At 38.3% G+C, this 14,356-nt stretch overlaps 1 protein-coding gene across 1 annotated transcript in view; it reads right to left on the bottom strand.

Annotated features, from left to right (window-relative positions):
• The window catches only part of MRPS5 (mitochondrial ribosomal protein S5), an 85,213-nt gene that overhangs the window by 56,214 nt on the left and 14,643 nt on the right, over window positions 1–14,356 (bottom strand). Inside the window, exons 3-4 of the mRNA XM_076334930.1 lie at window positions 5,223–5,348; window positions 4,686–4,919 (exon numbers count right to left, since the gene is read on the bottom strand). Of these exons, the coding sequence (XP_076191045.1) occupies window positions 4,686–4,919; window positions 5,223–5,348 (360 nt within the window). The remainder of the gene's footprint in view (window positions 1–4,685; window positions 4,920–5,222; window positions 5,349–14,356) is intronic.

Genomic DNA, 14,356 nt, shown 5'->3' with positions numbered 1-14,356 from the left:
TAGTTTGCAGATGACACCAAGCTGAGTGGTGCGGTCGACACGCCAGAGGGACGGGATGCCATCCAGAGGGACCTGGACAAGCTCGAGAAGTGGGCCTGTCTGAACCTCATGAGGTTTAACAACGCCAAGTGCAAGGTCCTGCACCTGGGTCGGGGCAACCCCCGGTATCAATACAGGCTGGGGGATGAAGGGATTGAGAGCAGCTCTGCCGAGAAGGACTCGCGGGTACTGGTGGATGAAAAGCTGGACATGAGCCAGCAACGTGTGCTCACAGCCCAGAAGGCCAATTGTATCCTCGGCTGCATCAAAAGAAGCGTGGCCAGCAGGTCGAGGGAGGTGATTCTGCCCCTCTGCTCTGCTCTGGTGAGACCCCACCTGGACTACTGCGTCCAGCTCTGGAGCCCTCAGCGTAAGAAAGACACGGACCTGTTGGAGTGGGTCCAGAGGAGGGTCACAAAAATGATCAGGGGGATGGAACACCTCTCCTATGAAGAAAAGCTGAGAGAGTTGGGGTTCTTCAGCCTAGAGAAGGCTTTGGGGAGACCTTCTTGCAGCCTATCAGTACTTAAAGGAGGCTTATAAAAAAGATGGCAGCAAACTTTTTAGCAGGGCCTGTTGCGACAGAACAAGGGGGAATGGCTTTAAACTAAAGGGGGGTAGATTTAGACTAGAGATAAGGAAGAAATTGTTTACGCTGAGGGTGGTGAAACACTGGCACAGGTTGCCCAGAGAGGTGGTGGATGCCCCATCCCTGGAAACATTCAAGGTCAGGTTGGACGGGGCTCTGAGAGACCTGATCTAGTTGAAGATGCCCCTGCCCACGGCAGAGGGGTTGGACTAGATGACCTTTAGAGGTCCCTTCCAACCCAAACTATTCTATAGCCAGACTTTTTTTTTTTTTTCTCTTTCAATTTGAAATTCTGCCTGAAAAAATGCCTTTGCAATCAAAGACAATTACAGCGTCACTTATTTTGTCTAGTAACAGTTAAGGTGTTTTGCATTGTAAAATAAAGATCGCTTCTATGTCACGTGTGTTCAAGTCTTTTCATCACAGTGGTAATGAAACACTGAACACAGAGCTCTGTTCAGGTGGACATTACACATTCAGGTGGACATTACACATTCAGCTCTAAGTGGTGAACATATTCTTTTCACTGCACAGAAAGTTAGTAAGTTTCTGCTCTGTCATTAGAAGGGACTTCAAAGAAGTAAGATGTTTTTGAAATGTCTTACAACATTGTGGGGGAGGAAAGAGCATGAATACTGGAGAGCTCTGAGCATGACATGGGCATCTACATGTACTGCCTCCAAAGACAGTAAGTCAAATGAGAGAGCGCAAAACCATGCAAACAACAGCCCAGTCGGACCTTATCTATAGGCTTTCACCCTGACACATGCTGTAAGAAAAGTCAGAAAGCAAATCCCCTAGGCTTGGCTTTCAGCAGCTGCACCAGCATTTCTCAAAATCCATTTTACAGAAGCAGGCAAAAATGCTGCAAATCATGGATACTCCCAAAAAGATCTCATTTTCTCTGAGTTTCTGTTTCAAAACCTGATGACCACACAAATACCTGAATACAAATTGCAAATATATTTGTTTCCTTTTATGCAATTGAGAGCATACTTATAATTGATTTATATTTTAATACAGATACATTTTCCACAGGGAGTATCCTATTATCAGCTTGGTAGAGGAAAAAAACCTACTGACTCTGAAAACAATGGACAATGGAGTAAAATGCAACGTCTTGGTATAAGAAGCAGAATAGATAAGAGATCCTTCCAGCCTCCTGCTTCTCCAATTTATCTCATGAACAACAGCATTTCAGTATAACATAGAAGACCAGTGCTAATTAAAGCATTTAATACTTATTTGGTGTAGTCACAGTGAGATTCTGGAGAAAAGTTTGGGAGCTGAAAACAATATAATGGTGAAGAACTGGGGACTCATTCCTTCACCAAACATTGCTTTATCATTTACACATAACCTCCAACATGATTATAGACATGATCATCTTGGCACAATTTAAAGATCCGTTAGTCTACAAGAAGTAGACTTCTAGCTCACAGTGGAGGCTATGAATGCCAACAGGCACTCTGTTCCCTCTCTGAAGCCTCTTCAGTTGCATAGAAACACTAAACTTGGAAGAAAAATAATTTTATTTCCAACTGAAAAATACCGTTCTTTCTCTACTCATAGCTAGCACAATAAGTAAAGGTGTAACGGAAGAAGATCCCCCTGAAAGAATGAAGCATATAAAATCACAGTATGTCCCCAATTTTTTTTTTTTTTTAACATTGGTCAATTTCAAACAAATTTGTCAGATGTTGAAGGCTAACACCACTGAGGTTTCTACAAACTTCCTGTACCTGTTTTCATTAGAAAATATGAATGCTGCTGAAGGGAAGCTGCAGCATATGCTCAACCTCCGTTTGTTAATAGAGAATCTAATACCAATACTAGGAAGCGCTAAACTGCAAAATCTCAGTCAGAACTCATGCCTGCTTAGACACCAGGGAACCCAGCCACGCCATAGTCTCAGGACAAACATTCGGTTTGGTGGTTTCAGGTCTATTCCTCCTACCACCTTGACAGTGCAATGTCCCGGTTCCCCTGCAAAATCATTAATTCTCCGAATAAAAAGATGCTGAAAGAACTACGGGGATCTCAAAATCCCTGCAATTTTTAACAGATTAATAGGAAACTAGTGTACACTAATCAGAAACTGCTTTTTCTCAAGCACATTTATAATACAAGCTGACAGTTTCATTTTCCTATTTTGATTGTAGTACCCTTTCTTCTTTTTGGCAAAACTTGACCTGACTACTACAGCCTCCACACAGCCAACTTTAATGCAAGTAATCAACAGCAATAGTATCAGCCAAAAGCTAAATCAAGGAAAACATCGGAAGGTAAAATTCATACATGCATAAATGCATGCAACAGCTGCCACTTCTTTTATTGGAATAAACTACTTGAAAATATATTTGAATTTAAAAACAATATAGTCTTGTGTTCAAAGTATGGAACTAGAACCATTAAATTTTCTTGACTTTCTCTATATTCCACCACTGCCTTATGGGGTATTTGGAACAATTCATTAATTTCTCAAATCTTCTATTTTTCAGCTGTAAGATTCAGTGACAGGCTGCCAAGTCCATTGTCACATCACTGCCTTCCATAGAATATTTGTTTTCAAGGTAATAAAATTAAATGAAGGGAAGTAAATACAGGAAATCTTTCATTGGTATACTGCAGTATTATGCTGATATTAAAATAGAACGAATTGCTCTTAAAATTGAAGACAAGCGAGAAATACTCAAAAAGATTGGCAGGCAAGCTGTCCTTAAAGTCACAAGGTAAATCTGAGGGAAACAATGTATCTCAGACACTACAGCAACAGAAGACACAAAATCATGTATACCAGCTACTGGAATGGAAAACCTGGGAAGGGAACAGAAGTAGTAGATAGCAACAACGGCATGATTTTATAAAGCAGAAAGCTACAAAAATGCCAGCATAACTTCAGTCTACACAGACAAAGGCATTAGATCACACTGGAAAGACAATGCTCTCACTACCTTATGGCTTGGTTCAAAGCATACCTGAATTTTTAATTAATGTCCAATAGAATGTAACCAGAAAATATTCACAGACAAACAGAAAGAAATTAATAAACAAAGCACCAGGCAGACTGGGGAGCAAAGGTGACTGCAAGAAGATCAGACAACAATATAATTGTGATTCCATGCACGTAATTTCTCATTTATGTTGACTTGCTACAACATATGTTCAAGATCCAAGCTTGCACTGGGAGATGATATTCCTGGACAAAAAGAGCTCCAAAAACATGAACAAGCTTAACTGTTAGAATGACTGGAGTCTGCAACAAGCCTGAAACAACAGTGTTACAAAACATCTTTCTTAGCTCATCTCACTATAAAAGCCTACAGAAAGACGACAATAAACGTACAAGCATCATTAAGTGCTTCACAAGAAAAATTCAGCTGAACATGAGTAACAACTCATTTTCATATTTAATTAGTTGAAAAGAATTAGGCTTCTTAATGTTAAACAAAGCTACTATAGAATTTCTAGTGGTCTGAATAACAGCACTGTAAAAAAGTTAAGGTCACCTCTTCACTCTACATATAGGACCTCTAGTTCTACTATGACATTTAACTAGGCACCAAATAAATAAATAAATAAATAAATAAATAAATAACTTCTATTAGCTACATTCAAACTACATAATCTTTAACCATATTTCATTATATGAACTAGAAAGAAAAATGATTTATCCCACAGGATCCTTTAAGAAACTACAAAAAAACATGGGTATATTTCATATTCAAGACAATTGATGTTGAACACAGAAAAATATTTTCATACTTCAAGACCTCTATAACAGTCTACAACATAATAATGTTGTACTGTAATACAGTATAATATCATACAGTCTATAACATCATATAATACTCTAACATCTATATTAGACTAAGCAGTGATTTAGCTTGTGTTAACACAACTTGTTCTTTGATTTAGCTGCCTTGCTTCATGTACGGCATATAAGACAGAAGTATAAAATAAATTTTCAACCACAGGGAAAGCCTGGATCTCACGTTCTCCAAGTCCCTTACCAGAAAGGCTAAGTAAGACTAAGACAGATATTCAGTTTTCTTACCTCCATTAGGACCTGGGTCAGGAGGATCCAGAATGACACCTCCCCAACACTTTCCACTCCATCCTCCCTCTCTCTTAATTTTGATTTTTCTTTTCTTCTCCCATGTATCTCTCTGCTGAACAATTTCAGACTGAATTCTCTCTCGTTCTTCTTTTTTTCGTTGAGTAACTGCCTGAACTCTACCACTTTGTATCATAGGTGCGTTAAGACCAGGCCAGAGGAAACCAGAGCGCCCTTAAAAAAAACAGAAAAATTGCATTTTATGCCAAATTAGACTGAAACTCTGCATGCTGGAAAAATGCAATAAAATCGAAGGTTCTCACATATTTCGAGTGCGTTTTATGATACAGAATTTATATTTAAAACCCAAGAATATCATTAAAAAACCATATCAGGATTTTTTTTTAAAAGGACAAAAATATCTCAAGCAGTTCTGACACCACAGAAATTAACAGCAATTTGTCAATTTATTAAATCAAGAAACACTGTACACAAAAAGGTCAAGACATGTCTTCAGCCCCCTATTTGTGAATCTACCTTCACCAATCTCCTGGCCTTTATTGAGATTCTTCCTTAGCTTTTTCTTCCTTCTCTTTCCTCTTCCTTTCTTTACTCCCACACCAGTCTCTGCCAAAGCTCCTTTCCATAGCTCATCAGCTGTCACTGAAATAAAAAAGCTTTCGTAAGTAATGTACAAGCACAGCTTATATTGGAAATTGAAGCTGAACAAAAAAAAAACCTTGAAATGTTAACCCTTGCTTGATCTTTGCCAGTATTTAAACTGTAGGATTACTGCCTTGCTAAGAAAGTGATTTCCTACTACATGTATATGTATCTGGTGCAGAGATGTGCCTCTACTGATGATTGCAATCAGATAGGCACACAGCCAGGTGCATGGTTCTTAAAAGGATTTTCAAAATCGATTTAAAGGCAAACATTCCTAACCAGTAAGGTATTAATTCCCAGGTCATTCATTAGTAACTCAGAGTAGCAATACCTGTAAGCACTTATCCAAGGACAAATATCCATGACAGTCAACTTGAATCACTTCTAAAAATATCCAAGGGTTAGCCTACTTTAAAAAGCCACAAGGCACAAAAAGTTAACCAACAACATAAATCTGTTGTTGTTCTCATGTTCTGACAAAATACAAGGTCTCCCTTATTGCCTGTATAAATGCAAAGTAATGTAAGGAGGAAGGAATGTAAGACACTTTAAACAGCCTCATCACAGAGCTCAGGCTTTGGTCAGGCCTCCTCACTCAGTGGCTGTGTACTGGACATCCACTGTCTTAAGATGTTTCACCCAACATATGAGAGCATGACTTAGGAAGCACATATTTGGTAGTTAACTTCAAACTACTGCTTGCCCAGCTGATGGAAATAAAGGACATCCTCATAACTTACACAAAAACAAACTACACCAAAATGAAACTGATGATGTGAAGAAGACACCACAGACGATACTTCATCCTGTTAGTCCAGACAAGGCGGCTATCACCACGGAATACACAAGCATCACCATTGTTGTATTTGCAGATTAATGCTATTATATGTTTCACCCAGGGGCAATGTTACTACGGCAGTTTAAATCTCTTGTCTTCTCTGATTAGAAACTGATTTTGTTTATTTAAAGTAGACAAAAAAAGTCAGTAAACACTTTTAACCAGGGGAATTAAAATAACTATGCTCAAATTGTTTCCCAACAGCAATTAATCCTTGTTAGATTAATGCATGTGTGAGATCCTGTCCCACAGACTGGCAAATACATTGGAACTGCTATGTTGACAACACAGTGAGGGACAGGAGCTATCCAGGATTTCTAGAGGTACTGCTAAGTGCCCAGGTATATTTTTGTATTGAATAAGTTTGTATAGAGTGTCAAGGTGGCTCTTCCAAAGGTATGACGTCCATCTTTTCAGTCAAAAATCCTTTTCAAAGTGGGATGCATAACTGTGATTCTTTTTTGAGAAGTACAATCCTGAATCAAGTAATCAAAGCTCAGTACATTGGAAAGCAAGCATACAAGGAAGGACACACAACACTACAAGTCCAGGAAGCTACAAAAAAGTATTCCCTCAAGATGGGCAAGAGCAGAATGGCCTAGAAAGTGACTACATACCCAAATAACATATTGTATGTATAGTAAAATAAGCCAAAGTATGTAATATAGATTTCATCTGTATTATAGACAAGTGAAAATTGTGTATTATAGACAAGGAGAAATGCCCATGGATTGCACATAACAGCAACATTTATCACACTTCTTATATGCTGTGAGGCAAGAATTGTATTTGCTCCTGGGTAGGCTTTAGTCCCTGTAAAAAAGAAATTTCTATCAGTAATTACACTTTCTTTTCTAGACATTCAAGTGAACCCTAATGTCCAGAGGTTTATGGTTAAAAAAAATGCCACAAACAGTAACTGTATCAAATGGCTTGAAACCAGTCTCTGAACTGTCAGCCACTAAAAAAAATTCCAGCTGATTACAATAAACTGATGCATGTAGCTGTGTGCTAAATAAAAAAAAAAAAAAAAAAAATCTTCAGCTGCACAGAGTTCTCCAAACAGAAAAATTTCATTACTGACTCAGCATGTTAATTTCAATAAAAGCCAAACTGTGACAGGTACTAGACTGTCTACAAGTAGTGAATATTACCCTAAGATAACACTGCATTAAAGTTCAGTATAGAAGACGACTGGTGGTAAGCAGGTAATGCATGATGCAGCTTTTCATGTTCTAAAGTGGACTATAGGACTGTTGCATGAGTTAGAAGGTTGACAATCAATCATGTTAAGCTTCTTAGCTTATTCAGAAAACACTGTGTAACTAGCAATATCTTTTTTTATGATAATCCTGCTGGCCTGGAAACATGGAATTACAATAAAGGTGTTTACATCTTTCTTTGCAAGGTTATTTTTAAGCTGGAGCGGTTCCCCAATCTACTGCAGATTGTGTGGCCTCACAAAGGGTCATAACAGCTACAAAGGAGGCTGCAGATGGGCAGCAACAAGCAGTTGAGAGACAACAGGCAGCTCTTGAGCTGGTAATACACTCAAAAAAACCCCAGCACTTTGAGCTGTATTCTAAATATCTGTACGATAAGATCACTTAATCCCAATAGAGGAAAGTAGCAAAAGTCACAGAGTAAGGAGATTGTTTTGTACCAAAGGAGACCAGTCAATGCCAATAGATCCAGTGAGATGAGGTCAGACTGAGTCAAGTTTTGGCCTCAAGCACCGCACAAATTCTGCCACAATTAGAACCAGAGGAAAACGTCACATTTGGTACCAAAGTGCAGTTCATCTAATCAGTCTATAATAATATTATCATGTGTTTGGAAAGCAGATGAATTTAATGAAACACATCAGAAGCCTGCAGGCTACAGAGCTGAGAGTTCTTTATAAGATGGCAGATATCACATTGATTTTAAGACAAAATGACAAGAATGGAATATGGAAGGGATAGGCTGCAGTCAAGAAGATTACAATGGTGGGGACATTGCTTATGACAGACAGACAACACAGCAATGAAGGAAATAAAAATCTGACCATAACAAAGGTCAATCTGACTTGGCAGCAAAGCACCAAGATGATTGGAGAACATATACATAGGCAGGAGAAATGTCTTGTAGTGGAGGAAATAACTCCAAACAGAAATGAGGACTGCTGTACTGCTTTTCACATTTGCAGAAATGCTCTGAAATGAAGACAGTACAGTAGGTATGCAGTCTCTTAGTGATCTGTGGCCTTACCTTTATTTTACCTTTGTAAAATGGCAGGCTGCATGCATTCCTCCTAAATTGAGGAGCTAAAATAGACCCAGTCATAAAAGCCACCACACATTTCTAGTTAGTTACCGAAAAGTATGTAGCTACTAACTGAAAAAAAAAAAAAAAAAAAAAAAAAAGTGTCATATATAAGATTTTATTTTATGGCCTAGAAAAAGATCCACTATTGAATTTTGCTGAAAGCATGCTTTATGCAAGCTGATTGCTAACAACTGCTAATAATAAGTTTGTATGACACGACTCCATTTTGCTTAATCTACATAAAAGATGTTTGTAATATTTTGAAAAGGATTTGGTTTTGTGTCTTTTTGTACTATCCCTGAATTTCAGGAACCAGACAGCCCTAGTGCTTACTTCAGAGGAAGATTAATATTAGATCACACCTCAGTAACTCACAAGTGTTACCAAAAAGCTTGCTGTAGACCATATCAGAAAACAGTATCCTAGACCCTGATAAACTGAGATTAAAAGCAGATTTCTTTGCCTCCTGCAAGATGGGTTCCCAGCTTGCTTAGAGTATAAACTACAAAGAAAGACAAATAGTAGTAAGTTGGAAAACTGAAGGGAGTAAAAGGAGAAGAAAGAATCGACTTTGTAAAACAGCTAAGTAGGCTCACTTCTTCCACTTACAAGCAATTTTTCCTTAAGTTTTTTGATGACAAATAGCCTTGTGGCAACACAGCAGCAGAGAACCAAAGACGTTAATATTAATGACATAATAAAAAGACTAATGAACATGTTACAATAAACATGCTTCTTTCAATGTACTGTTGCCCACTAATGCCATTACCTCTATGCATCTGTATTACCTTAAGGAACTTAGTAAGGTCTTTTCAATCACTAACATTCTCTTCCAGGTTTCAGTTTGGAATACATACTTTTACTAGCAGATGAATTCTAAAAAGGTATAATATTTCAACCTCTTTCCTTCTCCAGACACCAATATTTTTGCCACGATCTCCAAACAAAAACAGAATTTGGAAAAAATACTTCACATACACGAAACATGAAAGAGCATCTGCAAAGGGAATGTGCTGCTTACGTATTCTATTACAAATTGCATGATAAATTACACAGCTAGACTCAGCTGCTTAATGACCACAAGGAGACATTTTTTCTCGGAGGCAAGTCAAAGGCTTAAAAATTAACTCCTCTAGGAACCAAGCCTCACAAACCTCACTATACTCAAGTGCAGAGGGCATTTCCTTGACCTTTTCTCTGACAAACACATGCTTACCCATCTACAGAAAAGAGAATGCACTCTTGTCAGATCATTTATATGGGTTCAAAAGCAGCCAAACAAATTCACAGAAGAAAAAGCCACCTAGAGCTATAAATTCAAAAAATTCCATGTCACAAATCACTGAAGGTTGTGAGGTTTTTCTAAGGAAGCATCCCTACATGCTCATCCAATTCTTACTTTCTTCCCATAGCATCAGCTGCTGTTGGAGACAGGATGCTCAGTTAGATGGACATTTGGTCTGATGAGGCAAGGTTTTTCTCATGTTCTAGAAGTTCATTTTTAACTTACTCCTCTAAGACACTACTGTAAGGTATAGTTTTCATATTCAGTATCTGCTGGTTTTGAAAGACATTTCTAAAAAAACAGTATGGGCTCCGTAAGTTCTTAGAAAACACACACGTTTCTATGACCTCATCACAACTGGAAGCACTGAGGACTGATTAAGAATAGGCCAACCATTAAACAGGTATGAAAAGCAAATGATGGGCCTGCCCTCAGAGCTGGTCTCCACATGTAGCTGAAATAGGATGAGAACAGGGAAAACAATGTCACTTATTTGTGACATCACTTAAGCATGTATGTGGTTTATCTTCCATTAGTTTTCCCCTCTCCTTGTATAACTATAGCCTCCTGAAGCTTCAATTTTGACTATATAGTTAGCCAAAAAACTCAGACTATTTCTGATTATATATGGTTTTATTAGGAAGCAAAGCAGCATATGGACAGCATAAAACATAAAGAACAAGCTAAGACAAAGGCAGTGAAACAATGTTTAAAATTATTCAAAGAATTACCTGAGAACAAAGAAAAAAAAAATTAAAACATGACTCCCAAAACACTCAATCCACCCTTCCCACTGGATCTAAGTTATTAAGTCACTAAACTTGAAGTGATGAAAATATATTTTTGCTTCTACTCTAGTGTCACCTTGTACATTTTAGTGAAATTCAACTCCCCATCTTCAATACTGTACAAGGAGTGAAATACACTATAATCACAGATTCACAGAAAAATTTACATTATAAGGGACTTCAGGAGGTCCTTGATCTAATCCCATGCTCAAAGCAGAGCCAACCTCAAAGCTAAATTCAACTTCAAGATTATGTGAGGATGCCCAGAGACTTGCTCAGTCATATTTTTAATATCTCTAGTAATAGAAATTTCACAACCTCTCTGGACCCCCACCCTGGTCCAGTGTTAGACCACCCTCACAATGAAAAACTTTCTCCTACTGTGTAACCAGAATCCTTGTTCTAACTTGTGTTCACTGCCCTTTGCTATTTGCCTATACACCTCAGAGAAGTGTGTCTCTGTCTTCTTTAGAAACATAAAATAATTTAGGTTTGAAGGGACCACAGGATTTCACCCACTCCAACCTCTAGCTCAAGCATGGCTACCTCCAACTTACTCAGAGGCATCTCATGATAGAAAAACTAAGATATCAATTAGCTAAATAAATCTTATTTATGCACCTGAAGAAGCAAATTGATTTACATCTACGATCAGGTTGCCAAGAGACCACTTGCACAAAAAAGCCTAGCCTAGAATTCCTGTAACAGAACTGGGAAGAGAACAAGATTTTCTGAGCCACCGCATGTAAGTAGAAAAAATTCTTTCCTTTCCATGTTAGGGAAGCAAAGAACAAAAACCAGTGCCTTCACTCTCAAAATTTCAGAGCCAAAGTGAGAACAGTAGCCTAAACCTGGGTCTATAATAAAAACTTCAATACTTAGGCAACCACTGGTATGACTGCCACAGCAAGACTTGCAGTGGCAACATATGCTAGAATAGCACTTCAATCTCAAATTCCAGGTTCCCTATTAAGGCATCTATTCCCTAATAAGGCATATAAGATGCATATACAGGTTGCAGCTTACAGAACAGAACTACAGTACAAAAACAATCTAAGCTGAAAACTGATAGTAACACTTAAAAAAGCTATCTTCCATGTAAATTAGGCCTACAAAGGCAAAAATCACAATGAAGTAGAAACAAAAAACAAAAAAACAGTATAAGTTAAAGACTTCAGATTTTCAATGAACTCACATCCATCAATGAGACTGGAAGAACAAGAGCAACAAAAGTAGCTTTTTTTTTCCCCACTCCTTTGCAAGCACATTATGAAGTAGTATATTTCAAATAACTGAGCATAAAGCTTTTTTTCCTCTATCAGTCAACAACAAACAATCAGGTCATTAAGTGACCCAAAGTTAGAAACAGATAAAAGAAACCTTTGTTTTTCATACAAACTAGCACTTAGAATTCTTAATTCATATTAATACTAAATCTATTTTGATTTAAAAGAAAATTCCTTGAAGGAGTCAGGGCCATCCACTAATATGAATTTGCCAGCTGTTTTAAAAATACACACAAAATAATGACTGTAGAATGACTTGTAAATAGTGTTTGTATTTAGCTATCCACAGCCAGCATGGCCAGATAAACGTATAATATCTTACACACACTACCTGATGAGATCATTTTCACATTTTAAAATTTCTGTAAGAGAAATCTGAACTTCAGGTCAATTATAGCCTACCTCATGTGACTGCTCAAGTATGGCATGGAAAGAAAAAACTGGTAGTAGTGATAGTTGCCAGCATAATGGGTGCTCGATCCAGCAGCTGCCTGAAGCAAGCCCACGTAGAGTTTGCGATGGGAGTGAGGTAGATGTAGCTGGCTCAGGACAGAAGAGAAAAGGCAAAGGAAGCAATGATGAAGCCCACGTATCCTGGGCTGCATCAAAAGAAGTGTGGCCAGCAGGTCACGAGGGGTGATTCTGCCCCTCTACTCTGCTCTGGTGAGACTCCACCTGGAGTACTGTGTCCAGCTCTGGAGTCCTCCTGGAGCACAGGAAAGACATGGACCTGTTGAAGCAGGTCCATAGGAGGGTCACAAAAATGGTCAGAGGGATGGAACACCTCTCCTATGAAGAAAGGCTGAGAGAGTTGGGGTTGTTCAGCCTGGAGAAGAGAAAGCTCTGGAGAGACCTTATTGTGGCCTTTCAATACTTAAAGGGGGCTTATAAGAAAGATGGGGACAGACTTTTTAGTAGGGCCTGTAGCAATAGGACAAGGGGTAATGGTTCTAAACTAAAGGAGAGTAGATTCAGACTAGATACAAGGAAGAATTTTTTTTACGATGAGGTTGATGAAACACTGGAACAGGTTGCCCAGAGAAGCTGTAGATGCCCCACCCCTGGAAACATTCAAGGTCAGGTTGGATGGGGCTCTGAGCGACCTGACTTATTTGAAGATGTCCCTGCTGAGGGGAGGTTGGAGTAGATGACCTTTAAAGGTCCCTTCCAACACAAACTATTCTATGATTCTGTGACTTCAACCTTGGTCTCCCATTTTCTGCAAGAATATATGTCTCTCTTTTTTCACAAGTTCCATTCCAAAAAACCACCCCCAAAAAACCACCTTTCTGTTTCCAGCCTCCTCCCCATCAGTATTTAAAAGATTCCTAGGACAGAGGCTGGCACTGAGCAGGCTACGTGAACTACTCTAACCATCTAGGATTTGGCAATGAACTGCAATTTAAATCACTTAGGTCAGAAAAAGGAGTTCTCAACTGTATTTTTAAATCTGGGCCTTACGATGTCTTACTTTCTCTTTCCACAGTCTTATAAAATGTGCCTAATAACAATATCCTTAACTACAAAACATTTAAGATAAAGGTGCTAGGCAAAAATGTACACAGAGCAGCTGTCTTAAGAGCAAAACCTACAACCCATTTCAGTGGCTGAACATGAATCCAACATGAAGCAAATGATTTAGATGTCACTTTCAATTGCACATATGAACATTTAATTTCAAGCACAATACTTATTAGTGGCTAGAGGCATTCTCACAATTACACGAAATACCTAATTCCAAAACAAAAGAAGTGAAGCATCCAAAACAAAGATGGAGTCTGATTTTATATCCCTTCATAAACTTCAACTGAACTCATACACTGTTCAAAAACTGTCAACTCAGTCCATACCATCAGTTATTCCTGACAAACTATGTTTCTAATATAGCATTTTCCTGTTAGTTTTAAAAGTGGAATCTTTAATTCTAAGACTTACTCAGCCTGTTTAAAGATAAACTATTTAACTCTTTTAATAGGTTGAATCCTCTCCTCCACAATTCAAAGGGGAGTATCGTGCAGATGATAATACAAATAGATTTATTTATGAGAGAAAAATGGAACAATGGCATACTAATATGGGATGGATTACTTATAACATGCAAGATTCTAAAGCAGTTTCGTCAAAATCAGTGTGTTCATCCCAAATGAGAACTGCCCTTGCTACCTCCTTTATCTCCGAACTGCAACTGTCTGCCATCATGTGACATCACAGTTTCTTGACTCCCTGTCTAATCCCAGTCTGCAAGCAGAAAAGCGTGGATCCATAAGAAATGAGATATAGTGATGGATTACTTTAAAGTTTGCTAAGTGACCATGCTCAAAACATTGTTTTCTTCAACTGCAAAAGAGAAGCCTTACATTCCTTACATGGAAGTTTATGATCCATATCTGATGTTGAATTCTGCTGAAAGATAATGAGAAGATAAAAAACTTCCCCCTGCCAAGTGATGCCTTAAAAAAAGGGCTGCTTTAGCAAAATACATGTTCCTCTTCACAACTCTG

This window comes from Aptenodytes patagonicus, chromosome 3 (genome assembly GCF_965638725.1).
Source record: "Aptenodytes patagonicus chromosome 3, bAptPat1.pri.cur, whole genome shotgun sequence".
Classification (NCBI taxonomy): domain Eukaryota; kingdom Metazoa; phylum Chordata; class Aves; order Sphenisciformes; family Spheniscidae; genus Aptenodytes; species Aptenodytes patagonicus.
This window is presented reverse-complemented; position numbering and strand designations above follow the sequence as displayed.